A 22536-nucleotide genomic window follows, 5' to 3' on the forward strand; every position below is an offset into this window, starting at 1 on the left:
TCCACCTACATACTCTTATACATATGCACACACAAACACACGTACACAAATACATACACTCACATATAGATACAGTTACCTTAACACACATAGGTTGATTTACTAAAACTGGAGAGTTCAAAATCTGGTGCAACTGCACATAGAAATCAATCAGCTTTCAGGTTTTGTTATCAAAGCTTCATTGAACAAGCTGAAGTTAGAAGATGATTGGCTGAAATACACAGCTGCACCAGATTTTGCACTCTCCAGTTTTAGTAAAACCACCTCATAGATACACTGACACATACATGTATACACTTACTGGGGCATCTCAATAAATTAGAATATCATCAAAAAGTTAATTTTTTGATAGCCGAGAGTTTCACCTGCATGTGGTGCCCCCCGCCCCCCTTCCCCATATGAAAACCCTGCACCCAGGGCAGCTGCTCCTTTTGCCCACTTCCCTTGTCCCAGCCCTGCATGCTGTTTCACCAAGCAGCAGGCACCCACAGCAGAAAGAGTAAGAGAGAGAGCCTCTAGCATAGGTCAGCTCAGATATGAAAAGGCGTGTGGACAGCTAAGACTCATATCTAGTTCTGGCTAACAGGTAAGACATAGACTAGGAACTGGAGGCTTTATCCTACCCAGAATTCTACAAAGGCTCCAGGCCATGGAACACAAGTTATTAGGATCTGAGAAACATATTTTTTCTTTATTGCATACATACCCACATGGAAGAAAAATATATTTTAAATATATTTTAAAAATATTGTTCCCAAATATATTGACATGTATTTGAAATACTACAATTTTGGCCATATTCAATATATTTCAAAATATATTTAAATAAATATATATTATATATATTCTATGTTGAAATGTTTTTATTAAAAAATATATGAAATATTTTTAAAAATACATATTCAAATATACTGCATGCCTTTAAAAATACATTTAATCTACATTTTTGGAATGCATTTACAAATATATGTAAAAATATATGTTAAAATGACTTTTATATGTTTAAAAAAAAAAATCTGAAAAATATATTTAAAAATATTTTTCATATATTCTGTAATTTAAATAAATATATTGTAGTATTTCAAATATATATAAATATATTTGGGAAGAATATTTTTAAAATATATTTCAAATACATTTTTCTTCCATGTGGGTAAACCTTGGATCCCCTCACCACGTGTAAGTGAGAAACCCAGGTGACACGTATATATCATCCACAATCCAGCCAGTCATTGCCTCACAATATATATTTATCATATAGCTAGTTCAGTTGGTGACGCATACCTGACTGATAAGAATTCCCGTGACAATACCAAGCTGATGCAGGGTACCCAGAGCTCCTCTTAGTGCTGTTGGAGAAACCTCCCCAATATAGATAGGCACAAGTCCTGCTGTTAGTCCTAGAAAAATACGAGAGAGCACAAAGCCACTTTTTAAATTAATAGTTTTTTTTTGTTTTTGGTTTTTAAATGAGAAAATCAGCAAATCAGTAAATAAAGGGCTTCATGAATAAACATATCTGAAAAGAAAATCATAGGTTAACACTTATCTCCTCTATATGACAAAAAATGTTGACAATGGAGCTCTCAGAAATATGCATGCATGTATGTCCCAGCTTACTGAATAAATACTTGGTGTTTAATGGAGAAATACCCCCTGACAGGTTGTCAGTGAAGTACTCCTGTTACACTGGTGGTTAGTGATGTGCCTCCATGTACACTAGTGGTCCATGTGGCCCCACTTACTTCAGTAATATAAATGATGAATATTGAAATGCCGTTTTACTTTGTTGGTCAGTATTGTGCCCTCCTACATTGATGGTTAGCATCAGAGATGTGTACCCTTACATTGGTTGTCAGTGAAATCTTGGCTAATAGATCATCAGTGTACTTTCCTGAAAGAGAAGAAGCTATGCTGATCCTGCAGTGCTGGCTGTGGCTACACTGAGTAACATTGATGCTGGAACTGTCCAGCAGGAGATCATTTCACCCAGGTCCTTCTGCACAGTAGTTGGATGCTACTACAGCAGAATCACCAAGCAGGAGACCTGAGATCATCCTTGATTTGCCTGCAACTGGGTACACCGCTCCTACTGCCACAACACTTTTGGTTGATATTCGGCACAACAAACAATCCATATTTTTACTATAAAACAGTTTATTCACTGTAAGAAAAATAAAAATAAATGGTATTCAAAAATTTATATCGAGGACTATTATTTCCGTATTATGGAAATCAACTTTCAGTATTCTCTTTTGTCCTGAACTTCTTTGGAAAGTCTTATAAACAAGGGCAGTACTGAATAATTTAATGTTAAATGCTAGTGTCGGGGGCATTGTTCAAACAAGAGGTAAGAGGCATCATGTGGTGAATCTGAAAGTGAAGTGATTCAATAAACAACACAATGTCCTTGCTCTTTACTCATATAATGTTTTGGGAGAGCAGTTATAGCACCCATCTGCTGTCCTTTGTTTTAAGTGTTGGACCATAGAAATATATGGAGAATTTCCACCATTCTGCCTTAGAAGGGCAGAGCAGAGGAAGCATAGGCATTCTAATGCAGTGCATTAATTACAGCACAAAAATGGTAAAAGGCTTTGCAAATTGTTGTGGGTAAGCATTTGGATTCAAATGATTTCTCCTCAAACTATAAACATTTACACTCCAATAATTAATTTTGGCACAAATACATATAAAATAATACAGAGAACAAAACCAGCCTCTGAGAGACTGCTAACATATGCTGAAAATGCCAATAAAATGTCTACATATGGTCTCACTTACCGCAGTAAAGCCCAGTTATAAGTCTGCCAGCAATAACTAAAGCATGAGCTTGACCTAGTGGAGCCAACCCCATCAGAAGTGCTCCAATAACTGCCAGAGAATTCACGGCCATCATAGCTTTGATCCTAAAAGTTAGAAGCAAAGTTGAAATCAGGTTTCTTTTATTGGGGTCAGAATATTAAAGTATTAACAATGTAATAAACCTGTTTCACAGGTAGCATGGCTAATAAATCATGGTGTGCTACAGACATGTCTTCCAAATATTTCTCAGTCTTAAATAGCGATCAGCGAACTGAGCAAAGTTTGGTTCACAGGATGGTCACAAAACACTTGCAATTTGCAAACCCTGAACATATTGCTTGAACCTGAAGTCTATCTAGGATAAGGGTCTGGTATGGAGTTTGGGGGAGGGTTGCATGCCTTTTATTGTCTTTTGTATGGGGTCCCCTCAATCCATACCAGACCCTTATCCAGGTATAGGCGTAGCAAAGAAGGAGGGGGGTCATGCTTCTAAAACATAGCAGTCCATTACTATTGATCCAAACAAAACTTGCAGTGCCGCTCTAAGCTGAGACCAACAGAGAGATCGCCCCGCTGCTTGCAGTGAAAGGAGCTGGGGTCAGTGCACCATTCAGAGGTGTAAGAGCATTGTCAAAGAGAAGAAAAGGCGCCGCTCACCGGCCAAGTGCATTAGTATGAAGATGAACGTGGCCTTGGTCAGCTCTTCTCCAGCCACGCCCCCTGACACATTTTACCCAACCTATTGGGGCTTGGTCACAGAGGCCACAATCATTGACATACTAATGCACTGGGTTGGCGAGCAGCACCTTTTCTTCTTTTTGATAAAGTCCATTACTATTGTCATTGAACTAATGCCTTCCGGATGCACCAGTCAAAGGTTGGGGTGGACGGGCAGGCAAATTGATCAAATCTAGCCATTTAGTTCAGCGAATCACAAATGGCTTTGATTCATGGTCAGTAGTCAGATTATTGAGCTTTTATATCTTTACCTATCAAGAGCTATACTTTGTCCCTTTACTCATAATATAGCTATAAAACATAAAAGAGTTTTAAAGATCATAGTTCACAGTGCATTGTAAAGCCTTGCATAACAGTATTAACTAATACACGTGGCAAACTACAAAATTCAGTATCTCATTTATTGATTTTTATTCATGCAATGTAATTTAAAAATGGAGTACAACAAGCAGAAAACACACACATAAAGTATATACAAACTGTTTGAGCAAACCTTTTGAGTGCGCATCATAAATACAACACTATGAATGCGAAACAGTATATTCACAGGCTGATCTACATTTTGTGACATTTTTAAGTGACTGTTGGACAGTACAAGGTCCTGTCACTATGAAATTGGTTGTTGAAAGGACATAGGGTTCGCATGTATGTAGAGTATGGGACTCGGAAGTATCAATTATGAGTGGAGAAAACTGTTTTTACAGCTTCCAATGGATTTGGTATTCCTAGATTGGACTCGGTAGTTTTGATATTTATGAGATGCTTTGGGAGGGAAGAAATCTCCAAACCAGTGTCCAGGTCTTGCCGAAGACCAGCAGGCTGAGTGTGCAAGTATGCACAACTGTTATAATGATACAATTGGTCATAATTCAGGGCTCCCGTTATGAGACAGGTGTGCTCTGTTGAGGGAACAGGTGCACTCTACCTAAAAACCAGGAGGTCTCAGGCTAGGAGATGGGGGACTTCAGATGGGTGCCAGGAGATCCCCTATTGAGAGGCCATGGGGTAGGCCCAGATAGCAAGGTACTGCAACTAAATACTGAGTGCCAGGGGAACCCAGGGAGCCAGGAGAGCTGGGTGAAATGGTCTGATGGACCAATCAAAGGCCAAAGTTTGAGGCCCAAACAGCGGTGCTGCTGAAGAGAGAGCCAGGTAGCTTAGTATAATTTTGACATTGTCTGTACTAGCCTAAAGGAGACACTGGGGCCTGAGAGAAAGATGTAGCTAGGAAGCTGAACAATTTTGTATTACTTTTTTGAAGGTTGAAACCCCTGAATGGAGAACCTGAGGTAAAGACTTTTATTTTTCCTTTTTATTAAAGGTGGGCCACCAAGCCCTAAAACAGACTCCTGAATCAGATGGACTTACTGAAACGCATCTACCACTGAACTACTAATCCCCCAGTATCACACCAGCTATATGAATGTTTGGATTGCAGTTTGTGCTTTCATCGGAGCAATCTGGGGGGAGTCTTAGTGGTTTTCAGTTTCTCAATTTATGAGTGAAGAGGGGAGAGTTGTATAAATACAGCAAGTGGAGGGCAGAGAAGGGAGATGAGGGGAAGAGAAAATAAGGAAAGGATAAGGATAAAGACAAAAGAAAGAATAAAAAGGGCGAAAGATGGATGATGGGGGCTCCAACTGCACAACTGAGCTAAGGTACAAGGACAAGTTCAAAGTTATCAGGAAGGTAGTTTTCCACAAATGAGGTCCAGATCTTTTTAAACTAATTGAATTTGCTGTCTTGTATAATGGTGAGTTTTTCTCAAAAAACATTAACATTTTTTGTTTGAATTGCTGGAAGGATTTGGTTGAAATCTGTGTTAGCAGCCAAATTTGCAATTATTACTTTGCAATTATATTTCTTGATCAGTGAAGCTTTGTAGGGGTTCTTTGGTAGAGTCCATCTTAGAACTGTGCAGATGACCTGGTAAACTCGGATCCAGAAGAGTTTCACTTTGGGGCAATCCCATGTTATATGACCTTATATGACTGAAGGTCTCTGGGGAAGAGCATCACCTGAAGCAGTTCTGGGAATAAAAAGGGATTACTTAGTGTCAGTACCAGGATTCGGGTTGTCCCTTTAAATTGATATTAAACTCTCATATTAAAAAAAATGTTGACAGGCAAGGTTTTTATAACAGAAATTGTCTTTTCTGTCATAAATGCCTCTCCCGGCCTCTCAGCAGTAAGGTAATCCTAGATATCCATGTGCAGATCAGACCACATTTAAGGCAGCCACATGTGTGCAATGATGAACATGTGTGCTGCAGTGATGTCATGGTGGCCTTTCCATTCAAGTGGCCAGACAGCATGAACCTGGAGGAAAGGCCGAGCGAAAATGGAAGTCCTTAGAGCGGTGACAGCTCAGAGCTCCATTTGAAAGATAAGTTTGTCTGCTCTGTATACTAACACATTATGCCATTAACCTGCAGGAGGGGCATTTAATACCAATATCACTTTAAGACTGAGCAAAACTCAACTGAGAATGCCGTTATCTGGGAAACAATGGTTGTTGGCCAGTTTGTTTGCTCACGTTTAAAACACCTGTCTTAACACACCAACAGTTTTCATGATTGTGGATGCTACCTGGTGTTCTTCTGCTTGGGCCAGCTTTTACCTGCTCATGCATGACTCTGCTTTCTTCTCACTGCTGATTGTGTACTATTCTGCTTTTTTTACACTATGCTTCTGCCTGACCCTCCTGTGTTATCAGACTTAGGGCTATTTTATGTGGGCGGACTCCATTTGCTCAGCGGGGTTCTGTCTGCTGAATTTTACTGAGCAGGGGGATGGCAGATGACAGCTCCGTATCTGCTTCACTTGTGCAGAGTGGACATGGACACAGCCCACTGTTCTCTATGGGGTGATTGGATATAAATGGACTAGCTATCCATTTACATCCAACTGTAATCCAATCCGATCCACTAGATGGATAGAGAATGGATCCCCATCCGTCAGTTTTTAGGGGATCGGATGCAGGCATGTGTAAATGGACACATGTCTGTTTACATCCGCATTTCCATAGAGAACAGTGGATGGTCCAATCAGGTCCTCTTGAAAAATGGACAAGTGGACTCAATCAGTCTGCCCGTGTGAAAAGGCCCTTACTGTTACTACTCAGCCTGTTCTGATCTGCTCTGAGCAATCTCATTGCTGCTTGGCTTACATCTGCATCACAAGTAACAGCAAGCCTGCTTTTCCTACAGATCTGTTTATGGTATGTGTATTATTGAACTACCTGCATATTTAGCACATCTGAACTGTTGCATTCTTACCTGTACTCTTGGCCTGACACTTACTTCTGCTTCAGTAATTGGGAATAGATATAAAAAATAATGAGCAAATGAATCAGTTGCATGTTTTCATTCGAATATAATGAGATTGCCAGGGCATTCTAAATTGTTGGGAAAGGTGCCAACAAAGTGTTTAATTTGTAATTACAGAAATATTTCCCTGGATGGGATATGGTACTTTTCTCTGAATGCATTAAAAGGCATTATCTTACATCTTTTAACAAACCTTTTAAGCTTAGTTAAATTATGTTTACCACAGCAATTCCTATCCAATTGATTTCTTATAGTGGAGTAAACAATTGTACCCAAGAAACATAGCAAATTGGTAGAGGGAAAGACTATTTAGTATTTAGACTGATCTCATACTTTTAAGGAATGAGAGGATATTGAACTGGATATTGGGCTCCTGCTTGCTTTAGGTAACCATAATAGGATATTAACCTCTATTGGGAAGTAGAGGGAATTTTTTAGGGACACTCAGACTGGGGTTTCGTTGACTGCATTACCAGCACCAGTTGTGCTATCTTTACTGCCGAAATATTTTTCATCACATGGTAGATTTAAGATGGCCTATAAGGCTGGATAATTATCTTGATAAAGTGTATGGTAAAATTGGCCATAGATGAGTCTTTTTTTTCATCAACCCGTAGGTTGAACAAGCTGACCCGATTCCCCCATCCACACATCCCATTGGGCTGATGTACTTCCCTGCCATCAGAATACACTGATCATCGCTGATCGAGCAGGATTTATCCGACAGGCAGGTTTTATAGAAGTCAATTGATAGACCAACTCCTGTACAACCAGGGTTCCCATACATGGTTAGAAATGCTGAACTGGACAAATTTCAGTCCATGTACAGTATGTCCAGCTTAGGAGTAACACCTACAATAAATAGGGTCAATGGAAGTGGACCTAACAAAATGTAAAGTTACTTGTAATAGCTTCTGTGTGTTTCATCAGAGAGGAACATTTTGAACACTTGAAATTTGTGGAATCCTGAAATATTACTGATTTTCTGTAAGGTTTAGAAAAGATGCTGGAGGGAGACTGTAGGATTAGATAGTACATTTTGGACATAATGTGTGAGTATTGTCACCTTGTGTTAGTATCTCCTCACCTCCATGTAATAATTATTTTTTCATTAGTGGAGTTACGGGCTCAATTGCCAACACATCAGTGAGAGAGGGCAGCCTTGGCGTGCGCCTCTGGTAATCAGAAATGGGAATGAGCAGAATCATTTGTATTTAATAAAGGTTAAGTGTCAATTTTAAATTTTAAATATTTGACAAATGATATGTCTAGTACAAATTATATGTCTAGTGTTAAGAAAATTGATAGTAATCAAAAAATACTCAATGGAAAACAGCAGAGGAAATTAAACTATGCAAAAAAAATGGTCTCCAGGAAAAACTTTCTCCAATTAAATTTATTGGGAGGAAAATCTGCAATTACAGATTCACTAACCTATGTATAACCTGGTGGTCAAATCTGGAATTATGTTGCAATTGTAAAAAACGATTGTATACAAGGCTCACCTTCCCAGTTTATCTGCAATCCATCCAACAAAGAATGAAGACGCTAAACCCCCAAGAGAGAATACGGATACAGAGAGGGACCAATACATAGTAACAGCAGAAGGCACAGGGGCTTCTGTTTGATTCCCACTCCTTTCCATAATCTCCAGGTCCAGTACTCTTGCATAATGTTGCTCAATAACCTGTACAAGAAAAAAGGGGACATTGGCAAACAGTTCCAAAATCAAAATCTAAAAATTGCAACGAATAATTACAACAGAAAACTTATTCTGACAATATAAAGAATGTTGCTTTGAGACATAAAAACAAATGACCAAAAAGAAACCAAATTTTATAAGTGGGGGAGATTTAGATAAACTGATAAATTGCAGCACTTTAACACATATCCCTTGGATACCTTATTCCCATAGATATTGTAGTATAAAGTGTAAATCTAAATCCAAGAACAAAAAGTGAAATATATTGCAGCTTACCAGACGTGGTGGTTGCAATAGTATTCATTTTTTTTAGACTTTTTGTCAACTGGGTATCTTGGTTATCCTGTCACTTCTTAGGGTGTTAACACTCTCTCAATGTACTGCAACTATTGAAGAGTAGCATTATCAGCTTAGGACAAAAAGTGTGTTAGGTCCATTGGTGTCAGTAGTGCCCAGCATCCAAGGCACTTGCCCCACGTCTGTGGCGCCACTGTTCCCTGCCACTGCAGCATCTCACCCTGTCGACTGCATGTCAGAGTGATAGAATTTAGAGCCTAGGGAGGTTTTTCCTAGGCTCCTCTTCAGCTCTGGCTTGGAAGGGGGGAAACTCAGGGAGGGGGATTTGTGGTAGGAGCCATTTTGGTTGGGGGAGAAGATTTGTGCTGAGAGTAGGGATTTCAGAGGAAGACAATGATTTGTGCTGGGACACCAATTTGGGTAGTGTGTGAGAGTGAAAACTCGAGAAGGGGGGTAGGATTTGTGCTGGGAAAAGAGATTTTTGATGGGGGGAGAAGATTTGTGATTGGAGGTGGTGGGATTTGGGAGGGGGACAATGATTTGTGGTGGGAAGGGAGCAAAATGTGTGCCGTGTGTATGAGTGTGTGGCGGGGGGGGGGGAGTGATTAGTTCTGGGAGGAGGGGAAATTCTGCATTTTGGTTTGGGATAATTTTAACTTACACAGGGAATCTGTGCATGAAAGTGTGCAGCCTGGTGTTGGATTTTTTGAACCCTGCATATTGTGCTTTATTTGATCTTGACTCATGCACTGTGTGTGCTACACATTCCTGACCCCTGCACTCTGTGCATTATGTACTTTCTGACCCCTGCACTTTGTGTGTTACACAGTCCTGAACTATATACACTCTACTGTACATTACATACCGCTAACCAAAGCATACCAAAGTTGCTGGTTTTTAAAAATTCCTTGATTATTTTAATGAAATTCTTCTGTAGAGTATGCTTAGACAAAGTGTTAGAAATATGTACATGTTTTCTTATCTTAGTGAGTAAGTTATGGCTACTTCAAACATCCTGCACATGATTGGGTGTTCAAAGTCATTGTAGCTTCACCATATTCATAAGCAAAATAGAAATTCATGTTGCTTAACAAATCCTCTCTAATCCTTTAGTAAACCAGCCTGGAAATTTCCAAAGTTATGCTGTTGCATGCAGGTCCTAAGTAATGGGTGGGTCTGCTAGAGACTTACACTCACCAGCATAGGCTTTAGATAACCAGATTATCTGCTGACCCAAGCCATCACATTGTGCTTTTAGAAAGATAACAGAACAATGTGATGGCTTGAGTCAGCAGATAGGATGGTTATCTGAATACTATGCTGGTGCGTGCAAGTCTCCAGCAGACCCACCCATTACAGTATTATCCCAAAAACTACATCAAACTGCATCCACAAGTTATTGCATATGATAACCACAAACTGTATATTAATTGCTACTCTCACTCAGCTCCAATCCCAGGATTTGGAAATTTGGCCTGGAATTTTTTGTCCCTAAAAACATGATTACTTAAAGTGATATTAAAGGCATGTTTAAAAAATAACAAACATATTATACTTACCCACTCTGTGAAATGGTTTTGCACAGAGCAGCTCACATCCTCCTCTTCTCGGAGCTCCTAGCCCCTCCCTCTTGTCTGGTGCCCCCAGAGCAAGCAGGAATCCACTTCTCTGCGTCTCAGCCCTGCCACCTCTCTCCTCATTGGCTCACTGACTGACACCAGTGCAAGCCAATGGATGTTTTCAGAAGAAGAAATGTTTTTCCTCTGAGAATGGTTGTAACCTGAGAAGGGAGAAGGCTGCCTGTGATCTCATGGGATTTTGTGAGATTACAGCGCAGTCTAGTTCAAAAAGTGAAATCAAAGTTAAAAAGCAGACACAATTACACGAAAATAAACACTGAGTGCTGGCCCTTTTTAACCTGAATTTAGCACCTTCATTGCATTCTAGAGCTTTTTGTGCCATACATTTTTGCACTTTTTTTAATGTGCATTGTGGCAGAGATGTAACGCGTAGATACGCTAGTGGGAGGAGCTTTTGACGATCGGCGGCTTGACGTCATATCCGGCGCGGGCGCCATCTTGGTGCTCCGTTTTCCGACATACCCCTTGAGTGGTGTGAAGGCCTGTCTGCTTGCAGTTTTGTGTAAGTAGGTTTTTAGTTCTTTTTGGAATTTAATAAAAGGTTTTATACTATATGAGTCTCTCTTGCCTTACTGGTGACCGTGTTGGAGAGCCATACACTGGAGAGACAATACCGGTATCATCTACCATTAATGATATAGCCAAGAGGAGGGAGTTCCACCATTACTGCCGGAGGGATCCACCTGTTATCCGGAGGGACACTCAACTTATTACCCAAGGCTCATTGGTCCTTAGGGGCCTGGGCAGGAAGGTGAGGGGGTACCCCAGCTATAGAGGATTGGCACATTGCAGTTCACATCTGCATGGAATTTGTTTGATACACAAGGACACTATTCACTAAGTTATATCTATGTCACTTTAATGCATGATATCCTCATATCTGTCTGCTTCACCCCACACCGATGATATATATATTTGTGCATATGGTCTTTTGTATATCTGGGCCATACAATATTGAGTGGCTTGCATGTTAATTTTAATATAGTATTGTTTGTTTTATATTTTAGGTTTTTTAAAACGCTTTTTTGGCCCTTTTTAACTGTACATTTTGGCATCGTTTTAATCATGTATTTTGGTGCTTTTTTATAACATGCATTTTGGCACTTTTTTATGCCCATTTTGGTGCTTTGTTAACACACATCTTGGTACTTTTTAATGCACATTTTGGTGCTTTTTTAACAGACATTTTGGCATGTTTTTTTTTGTGCATTTTGGCGTGGCTTTTAACACGCATTATGGCACAAACAGATATTTTACACAGATGGCCAGTGAGGTGCTCAAATCTCACCTTCATAAACTGTATGTGTGTATAAAAATCAATGACAGCTTCTCGGTGTGTTGTGAAGAGAAAAGGAGAACATCTTCTCTGCTCCAAATCTCAGCTTTGTAAATCACCACACATGTGAGATGAGCTGTGATATTCAACTTATCTTAGTTTCCTAAATGGACATCTTAGTCTGTTAAATATACCCATTTAAAAGCATTTTGTTTTATCCTCCTCACCCCCACCCCTTCTCCCCCATACTTACCTTCTTCCCCACTACTCCATACCACCCCCCCCACACCCCAATCTTTGCAGTAGAATTCCTGTCCTACTCTTTACCTCTTTATAATATCCCCCCTATACTAAAAAAATATACCACATACAAATCTTAGTGCCCCATACCTACTTCTCATACGTCCAATCTTTAATGTCACTACTATCCCCCCTATTTAACTATATGTCTTACATGTTCCTATCCCTTCAAATAACCTCGTTGTACATCTTAGTAGCTGTCTTAACCAACCTTTACCACTCTACCTGAGACACTTACACCTCATTTCCTTGCATATTAGTTCCTTATAATTGATATTTTTCCAACTCATTTGGTATTTTACTCACTATATACAGCCCCTGCTCTGGCATTTCTGCTGTTATATGTTCATCTTAAAAAGAATAATAAAAACTTTTGAAGGTGAAGAGCATTTAGTTTTACCTGTTAAGTGCAATAAAATACAGTTGGCCATATCCTGTTTAGGATTCATGCACAGTGGGCTTAAAAAGCAAAAACGCTCATATACAGTGTTGTCTGCTTTCTCCGCTGTAGGTGGCACCCAACCGGAACGGTATCACAGCCTGGAGTGGAAGTCAAGGGAATCTAGGCTTCTCTGTGGTTTCCTGGTCCCTGGAGGTAGCGTTCTGGTTGGCTACGCTGCATCCAGGTGAACTGTGGTGGACATCTTTGGGTCAGCAGAGTCTTTAAAAGTCCCTGCTTCCAGGTTTTGACACGCATTTTGTGAAGTTGTAGGAATAAAGAAAAAGCACCTGACTGTCAGGGAAAGTGATAGCGGCAGGAAAAGGTTCCTGATGAGTAGGGACAGACTAGGGACTCACAATCCATACCCTAGTCTCCCTTTTGGGACTGGACCAGCTATAACTCATATGAGCACTGAGTCCCATCTTCCAGCTCACCACCCTGCCATGCTCAGCAGCTGTATTTGTTGCACCTGTGCAAAGCTCCATTTGTCTATGAACCAAACAGCCATGCATACATGGTGGAGATAACTACAGGACAGACATAAGCATACGGGGGGGGGGGGGGGGAGCACATTCTTGTAACTTTTCTGACTGCTGATGTCTCTGCCTGTGCTTTACTTCACTATGTCTCAGTGACAGCTCCATTCATCTACAGAATTGAATGGAAAATCTCCTAGGTGCACCATTGTATGTAAGAGGCATAAGAAAGGCCCACATGGTCACCTACGAGATGTAGCTCACTGTTTTTCTGAACAGGACTTTATTGTACCAGCAAAATCACTTCAATGGGCTCCTTCAATCAAATAAAAGGTTTCAGATTTGGCAAGAATGGGCAAAAAAATAAAGTTGAGAGTGATAATAATTTGTAATCCTGTCATTTGGCAGAAAATCATGGTTTGCCTGCAGACCACTAATGATTGCCAAAAAGCCTGAAACAGCTGTATACAATTTGAAATAAACGATAGGCTGTGGTTGGCAAAATAGCAAGGAAATGATTTGCATAACTCTACCCACTGTGCTAAAGTAATATTTTGGCAAAAGAGTAGTGTATATTTAGAATAGACCTTCACCAGAGGTAGTGGGTAAATCAATATTAAGTGAATTCAAAAATGCTTGGGATAAATATAGGTCTATAATGGGACAACAATGAAGAAAAAAAAAAAACTCGATGGACCACTTGGTCTTTTTCTGTCTTCACACTTCAGTGTTTCTAAAATTCTAGAAGCTAAAATGACTTTGAGGCACTGTTCACACTCTTGCAACTTAGGAGCTGACTTTTGAGATCAAAGTTGCAGGACATGTGAAATGCCATGTATCTCAATGAGAGCCATTCCACTTGACACCACTGAAGTTGCTGCAACTTCAGAAAAGGTTCCTGCACTACTTTGATGTGACTTTGATACTTCTTCAGTGCCACAGATTGTAAAAGACATATCAAAGTCACAGCAAAGTCATATCAAAGTCAGACTCCAAAGTCGCACTGAAAATCGCTGGCCTTTGGAATCAGCTAGTGTGAACCGAGCCTGAATGTTGAAGGAAAACAGCAATCATCTTAAACATAATTCAGAGTTTACAGGTTTTCCAATTTAATTAGAAGAATCTCTTCATTCCTTAATCCTTGTTGTCAAAAATATTCTTCATTAGGTTTGTCATTTTCATTTAAAAATGAATTGGCTTTTTGTACACAATAAACAGCCTGCTTCCAAATGTTATGAACATGTTCTGTAGAATAGTGAGGTTCTTCAAAGCAGTATGTAGCCCATGGGCCAAGGAATCAGCTTCCATGCATACTATTATAACCAACTGCAACTCTTCATAATATTAGAACAGAATATATGGAATAAATATTGCATTATACCTTCTGTGGTGCATTAATGACTCCAATGCCATATCCAAATTGTAGAGAACCCAGAACGGCCGTGAAAACTGCAAAGATGAGGGTTCCGGTCAAAGTCTACAGGAACACAACAGGAGACAAAAGATGTTATTTGGAATTATAGGGGTTGTAAAATTTGTTAGACATGCAGTATTCTGCTTTTTCTGTTTCTAAAGTAAAGAGTTAACAGAAACATAAATGTAATTAAATCAGATAGTTTATGATTTTGATATTATTCATGGGGTCATGGTTATGCTGGAAAATAAAGGTAGCGTCAATCAGATGCCTCTGAAATGGTAGTGCATGTTGGTTTAGAATTTTCCTATATACAGTATTTCAAGAGTGCGGGTGCCAACAACTGCCTGCTGCATTCCATGGCAGACCCCTGAGTTTCCTATACTCAAACTTGCCAGTCTATTTGTGCTTCTGCAGAAAAGCTTGGATAGCACATTTGGAAACACCTCTCATAATTTAAGACTCAAAAAATCTGGCATTTGATCTACTGGAAATTCAGATTTTAAGTCTTCTGCCTCAATCAACAATGCTCATACCTATTGATTGGATCATTGTGCAGGGTAGGACATCTGACTGTTGTACTCCGTGTAAGAGCAGTGGTCCAGATCTCCAGCGTTCTTTTGACACAGGGCAGTTCTAAAGTACTAAGAACTAAAATGACATATTCTTTACTTTTTCAGCTTAACTGCATAACAATAATTAAAAAACAAGGCTTCAGATGGGTTTTAACTGTTCTGAAGCTCAAGTGTAATCATAATATTTATAGGCTGCAAAGGAATGTACATTGACTAGTCATGCACATCAGACAAGAGCAGACCACCAGCAGAAGTCATATCTCGGGCATTTGCACAACTTCCAATTCAGGTAAGAACCTTTTCCCTAGTATAGTGTTTTCCTAAAACAGTCCAGTCACTGTTGGCATGTCAAAATGATGCATTGGGTAATTATCATCCTTTGTCTAGAATCAAATTAGATGAATACCCTGTACATCCAGTAAATGTACATATTTTATCATTACTACCAGGGATGCAATTCTATTAAGATAAAAATATCTACTATTGTAAAATAACATAAATGTTGTTCTTAATGTTTTGCTAGTTGTGTAATAGACCATGTTGTTTGCATGTCAGTTATTACATTGAGCTTTAACAGTCTGTTGTATGATTTCTTTTGTTCTATTATTTCTGACTGAAACATAAGTTTCCACGTCAAGGCAATTACAATTACTAACCACATTTGCCAGAATACATCATCTCCCCAATACAGCAAAAGAAATTATATCATTTGGATTCCTAAAAATATAAACCTTCTATGTAAAAACATGTATGATGGAAATTTATTTTAAATCATTGTTAATTTATCAATTAATGATAACTTTCCTCACTTTTTGAGCACGCACATTCCAGCAAACAATGGCACATGAAATTCGTCACTAAAGCCTGGTCCATGGTTACAAGCAATACACAAAATGAAAGCTTTGCTTGAGATGATCAGGTGACAATCAGGCCATGTAGGATTTTCTTACAGGAGGATAACAAGCACTTGCAATAAGCAACTTGATATATAATGAAGATATTTTTCTTCATTGTGGAACAATGAAATGAAAGATAAAAGAGTGATAGGCTGGTACATGGTAAATGTCTCCCCACATTTAATGAAAAAGTATTTCCCTTCTTCAAGTAACCTAAATGACTCCATTATAGAGATGTTGTTTAACCCATTAGAAAATCTAGAAAAAAATAGAAAATGTCATAGTCAGTAGCATTTTTTATTGGCCTGGTACTTGCCCAATTTTGATTGGTCTTGAATAAAAATTAAATAAAAGGGAAATGAAACCAGCTTTAGGGCTCATTTAGACTTGCGGTTGGGGGTAGGGGCCATAAAAATGCACAGATAAGATGTATTTTTTACTCCTGCCTAATCAACCCACCTTAAATGGCAAAGGCAGCGAAAGGGGTTCATGTACTGCAGTTGTGATGCTTTGCACCCATAGCAAAATGCATCCAGCCTTTTGTGAAGGGTAGTAGCATTTCCAATCCTGACCAATTCAAGTGTTGCAGCAAGTTGGTGAGGCACCATATTGTCTCCTCACTGCCTGTCAAAGGATTTTGAAGAGCAATTGGAATATGGATGAAGGTGCGGCTATTTAACAACATGTAAACTTAGCCTTAAGGAGAGTCACCTGATGTTTTTCTGGAGGCAACATCAATACTAATTGAACTGCATTTAGTGTTACAATACCTGAATTAGCAGGAGTCTCTGTCTGAAAGAATGTTGTTATAGATTTCCATATGAAAGACATGAGCTAAATGTAAACAGTCTTAATAATCTATTTAAATACTTTAAAAACCCCTTTTTTGTATATAGTTTGTAATTATACTGAATATGTACATTGGGCCATATTGTCTCATATGAAGCAGGCTTCACTAAAGGTAGCCATATACCAGTTATTTTTTGTTGTTGTTCAACCAATGGGTTGAACACATTGATTATGTTGATGGGGCAATCCCTCCTGCTAAGTCTGGGGCAATCCCTCTTGCTGAGCCATTTTGACAGTGGGGAGATATTCAGAATACACGTATCAGCACTGATACCGAGGGAGAATTTTTCCACAGGCTGGTTGTACACAAATTGACCGATAGATGTACCTGCCCATACATGGATCAAAATTTGTCCACTCTCTGCTGAACTGGCTGAATTTCCATCCATTGTGTCTCATGGATAACTATTGTCTTATTAAAACAGTACTCTGTGCAGCCCCTAATGATATTAAACATTAACAATACATCAGAGAAAGTGACCCAATGAAGCTTTTTTTTTTCATTCCAGGCAAGAATGAGGTGCTTTTTTATGCAAAAAATATAAATAAAATAAAATGTAATTATGTTATGTTGCCTGAGAACAACAACTTAAAGTACAACTAAAGGTAAAACTTTTTTTTTTTTAGTTTTTGATAGAGGGCATGTGTCCCTGTTAGGGAGGTTCACCCTCCCGGTTTGTCCTGTTTACCATTATTATTGAAAGTTAAGAAAATCTTGTATTTTGAGTTGTCCCCAGAAAAGAAAGAGGGGAAATCTTCCAATGGGGACACTGGTAATGGAGACCTGGGGGAATTCCCTTAACTTGCAGGGATTTCCTCCCTCTTCCTGTTGGTTATGGGACAGGAAGTGAAGGGAAATCTCCCCAATGGGATACAGATGGCAAAAAAAAAAAAATCTGACAGGGGTTATACTCTCCCTTCCTCTATCCAAAAATGAAAAAAAGTTTTACCTATAGTTTAAAGCCACAACAGTAAAATCAGTCTGTATATGCAGTAAAGTATGCTTGCTCTACTCACTGTGGAACCTAAGGGGTTAATTGTGTAAAAAGGCTGTTTGATCCTGACTTCTCTGTCCCTCCTCTTGTTCAAATGGCCACCTGATTAGACAGACTGAATTCATAGCCCTTCTGCACATGCTCAGTTTAGTGTGTATTGCTAGACATTTTTTTTTCTTGGGAGAGGGCATGTGATCAGCATAGGGCCAATCAGCACTGTCCAGACAGAGGTCAGGGGTTCTGCATCCTCTTAGACCAGAAAGAAAACTCCTCCTTCAAGCTTTAACCAGTGCTCTGCTGAAGTCACAAGAATGCTCTAACTGCTGATGATCAAAGGTATTTAGCAGTTTATATTTACTAAAATAATTGCATTTCCGTGTTCTGTGTACTGTGGGAGACCAGATATAGTGAATGCAGGGTCTGGGGTTTAGTAACACTATAAAGTTAAAAACATTAACTGTAAAACATTGCAGCTTGCTATTCCTTGTGTTAGCTGCCTTAATTTTCTTTCTTAGACTTTTCCCCTTATCTTCACCAAGTAATCCTGCAAACAACACATGTCTTGCACTGATGAACCAAATCTATCTCACTGTATTATATCTTTAAAGGAGCAGTGTTGTCGCCCCTGGACAGGAAGAATTTTAAAGCTACAAAACATCTCCTCTTCTCCTTGTCTCCATAACATAGGGAGATATTCTGTAGTCCACAAAAAGTGCTATTAACCATGATAGCTGGTGACAGTCAGGAAAGGCAAAGAGCACAGGAAGTTATCAGCTCACAAGTTTTTTTGGCAGGATCAACAGTCTTTTTTTTTTTTGCAGTAATAGAAAAGATTTAACAAAACAATTTCAATGGTATATTTAACAGACCATAAATTCAAAAATAGGAGAAGATCATTCAAAAAGGTTACATAAACTTTAAAATCTCCTTTTTGGTCATATAAAATTTATACTAAGGAAAATATGTAAGCTGTCATTGCTGACCTCCTTTCTGAGTCACAAAGAAGTCAGAACTCCTAATCTGATAGCCAAGCAACTAACATTTTCAAAAGGAGAGGTCACCAAAGCTACAGTGAAGGAAATAAGTATTTGATCCCCTGCTGATTTTGAATGTTTGCCCACTCACAAAGAAATGATCAGTCTAAACATCAAATGGTAGGTGTATTGTAACACTGAGAGACAGAATAGCAACAAAAAATTCAAAAGAAATGCATGTCTAACAAATGATGCACTGATTTGCATGTTCATGAGGGAAAGAAGTATTTGATCCCCCATCATTCAGCAGGATTTCTGGTTACCAGGTGTCTTTCATACAGGTAACAAGCTGAGATTAGAAGCAGTCTCTTAAAGGGAGTGCTGTTTATCTAATTTTGTTAGCTGTATAAAAGACACCTGTCCACAAGAGCAATCATACAATCAGATTCCAAACTCTCCACCATGGCAAAGACCAAAGAGCTGTCCAAGGATGTCAACATTGTAGACCTACACAAGACTGGCTACAAAACTATCGCCAAGCAGCTTGGTGAGAAGGTGACAACAGTTGGTGCAATAATTCGCAAATGGAAGAAACACAAAAGAACTGTCAGTCTCCCTAGGTCTGGTGCACCATGCAAGATCTCACCTCGTGGAGTGTCAATGATCATGAGAACAGTGTGGAATCATCCCAGAACTACACAGGAGGTTCTTGTCAATGATCTCCAGGCAGCTGGGACCACAGTCACCAAGAAAACAATTGTTAACACACTACACCGACAAGGATTGAAATCCTGCAGTGCCCGCAAGGTCCTTCTGCTCAAGAAAACACATGTCCAGGCCCATCTGAAGTTTGCCACTGAACATCTGAATGATGCAGAGGAGGACTGGTTGAAAGTGTTGTGGTCAGATGAGACCAAAATCAAGCTCTTTGGCATCAACTCAACTCGCCGTGTTTGGAGGAGGAGGAATGCTGCCTATGACCCCAAGAACACCATCCCAACTGTCAAACATGGTGGTGGAAACATTCTGCTTTGGGGGCATTTTTCTGCTAAGGGGACAGGACAACTGCACCGCATCAAAGGGATGATGGACGGAGCAATGTACCGTCAAATCTTGGGTGAGAACCTTCTTCCCTCAGCCAGGGCATTGAAAATGGGTTGTGGATGGGTGTTCCAGCATGACAATGACCCAAAACACACAGCCAAGGCAACAAAGGAGTGGCTCAAGAAGAAGCACATTAAGGTCCTGGAGTCGCCTAGCCAGTCCCCAGACCTTAATCCGATGGAAAATCTGTGGAGGGAGCTGAAAGTTCAAATTGCTAAACATCAGCCACCAAACTTTAATGACTTGGAGATGATCTGCCAAGAGGAGTGGCCCAAAATCCCTCCTGAGAGGTGTGCAACCCTGGTGGCCAACTACAGGAAACATCTGACCTCTGTGATTGCCAACAAGGGATTTGCCATCAAGTACTAAGTCATGTTTTGTGAAGGGGATCATATACTTATTTCCCTCATGAACATGCAGAGAAAACATTCAAAATCAGCAGGGGATCAAATAATCAAATACTTATTTCCTTCACTATATATATATATATATATATATATATATATATATATATATTTATTTATTTTTGCCAGCTGTGAGATTTGGATGAGGGTAAAAGGCAGGGCATGCTGGCTGTAAGTTGATTTTTTTCCACCTAACAAGACAAACAGTTGTGTAAAACAAAAAAGAGAATCCTTGTGCTTGAGCTCGGTTCACACCTATGCGTGTTTGCAGGCCATGTTTGCTCAGGCATGGCAGCCCATTCATTTTCAGTGGGCTGCCATATCTGCATTCCCAGCAGAAAAAGGTGTATGTACAATACCTTCTTCAAAATGTGGCCCGCAGGGAAATTGCATGGTCATGGACCATGTGATTTCCCTGTGGTTCCTGCACTTGCAAATGCACTGCTTTTTTACATGCGTGGGGTTGCCATTCAGAATAAATGGAAGCCCCGCGCATTCTCACAGCAGCATATTTTTACTATGCATGGTTGCAGGTACGGGAATTGCTGGGATTCTTGCATCCGCAGCAACACTGAATAATCAGAATACTAGATATCAAAACATACTTCTCACTAAATACAGTAGGTGTGCTGTCACTTTAACAGATTGCCCTCCTGAGGATTTACCCCCCTTCCTGACCAGGCCATTTTTTGCGTTACGGCACTGCGTTACTTTAACTGACAATTGCGCGGTCATGCAATGCTGCACCTAAATTAAATTTACGTCCTTTTTTTCTTTCGGTGGTATTTGATCGTCTGTCCGTTTTTTATTTTTTGCGCTATAAAAAAAAAAAAAGACCGACAATTTCGAGAAATAAACAATATTTTTGACTTATTGCTATTAACCACTTGAGCTCCTGAGGATTTACCCCCTTAATGACCAGGCCTTTTTTTGCTGTTTGGTGCTGCACTAATTCAAATGATAATTGCGCGGTCATGCAATGCTGTACCCAAATGAAATTTACGTCCTTTTTTTCACACAAATAGAGCTTTCTTTTGATGGTATTTTATCATCTGTGCGCTTTTTATTTTTTGCGCTATAAACAAAAATTTTGAAAAAAACAATATTTTCTACTTTCAGCTATAAAAAATATATCGTAAACTCAAAGTTAGTCATAAATTTAAGCCAAAATGTATTCTGCTACATGTTTTTGGTAAAAAAAATCCCAATAAGTGTATATTGATTGCTTTGTGTGAAAGTTATAGCGTCTACAAACTATGGTATAGATACTGTAATTTATGCCTTTTTTTGCTATACAGCGCTGCACTAATTCAAATGATAATTGCGCGGTCATGCAATGCTGCACCCAAACGAAATTTACATCCTTTTTTCACACAAATAGAGCTTTCTTTTGGTGGTATTTGATCACCTGTGCGCTTTTTTTTTTGCGCTATACACAAAAAAACCACAAAAATTTTGAAAAAAAACCAATATTTTCTACTTTCAGCTATAAAAAATATATCGTAAACTCAAAGTTAGTCATAAATTTAAGCCAAAATGTATTCTGCTACATGTTTTTGGTAAAAAAAATCCCGTGCATTAGCGGGCAAACTGGCGCTATATGGGAGGGACGCAAACCCTATCGGAAGTCACCAGTGACACTAATACAGTGATCAGTAAAAATCTGTTCACTGTAATCAATGACACTGGTGACAGGGCAGTGAAGGGGTTAACTGGGGGGGGGGTGATCAAGGGGTTAAATGGGATTACTGGTGTACTGGCGGGCAAACTTGCGCTATCTTGGAGGGGCGCTAACACTATCGGAAGTCGCCAGCGACACTGATACAGTGATCAGTAAAAATCGATTCACTGATCAGTGACACTGGTGACAGGGCAGTGAAGGGGTGAACTGGGGGGGGGATTAAGGGGTTAAACGGGATTACTGGTGTACTGGCAGGCAATCTGGCGCTATCTGGGAGGGGCGCTAACCCTATCGGAAGTCGTCAGTGACACTGATACAGTGATCAGTAAAAATCTGTTCACTGTAATCAATGACACTGGTGACAGGGCAGTGAAGGGGTTAACTGGGGGGGGGGGGTGATCAAGGGGTTAGACAGGATTACTTGTATATTAGTGGGAAATCTGGTGCTATCTGGGAGGGGCGCTAACACTATCGGAAGTCGCCAGCGACACTGATACAGTGATCAGTAAAAATCGATTCACTGATCAGTGACACTGGTGACAGGGCAGTGAAGGGGTGAACTGGGGGGGGGATTAAGGGGTTAAACGGGATTACTGGTGTACTGGCAGGCAATCTGGCGCTATCTGGGAGGGGCGCTAAC

General features: G+C 39.7%; 1 protein-coding gene across 1 annotated transcript in view; it reads right to left on the reverse strand.

The window, feature by feature from the left end:
• The window catches only part of SLC2A2 (solute carrier family 2 member 2), a 66990-nt gene that overhangs the window by 34094 nt on the left and 10360 nt on the right, over positions 1-22536 (reverse strand). Inside the window, exons 2-5 of the mRNA XM_089675494.1 lie at positions 14386-14481; positions 8377-8558; positions 2785-2909; positions 1285-1400 (exon numbers count right to left, since the gene is read on the reverse strand). Of these exons, the coding sequence (XP_089531620.1) occupies positions 1285-1400; positions 2785-2909; positions 8377-8558; positions 14386-14481 (519 nt within the window). The remainder of the gene's footprint in view (positions 1-1284; positions 1401-2784; positions 2910-8376; positions 8559-14385; positions 14482-22536) is intronic.

The sequence above is a fragment of the Staurois parvus genome, unplaced genomic scaffold (assembly GCF_062004578.1).
Source record: "Staurois parvus isolate SC_StPar_1 unplaced genomic scaffold, SC_StPar_1.0 ptg000155l, whole genome shotgun sequence".
NCBI classification, from domain to species: Eukaryota; Metazoa; Chordata; class Amphibia; order Anura; family Ranidae; genus Staurois; species Staurois parvus.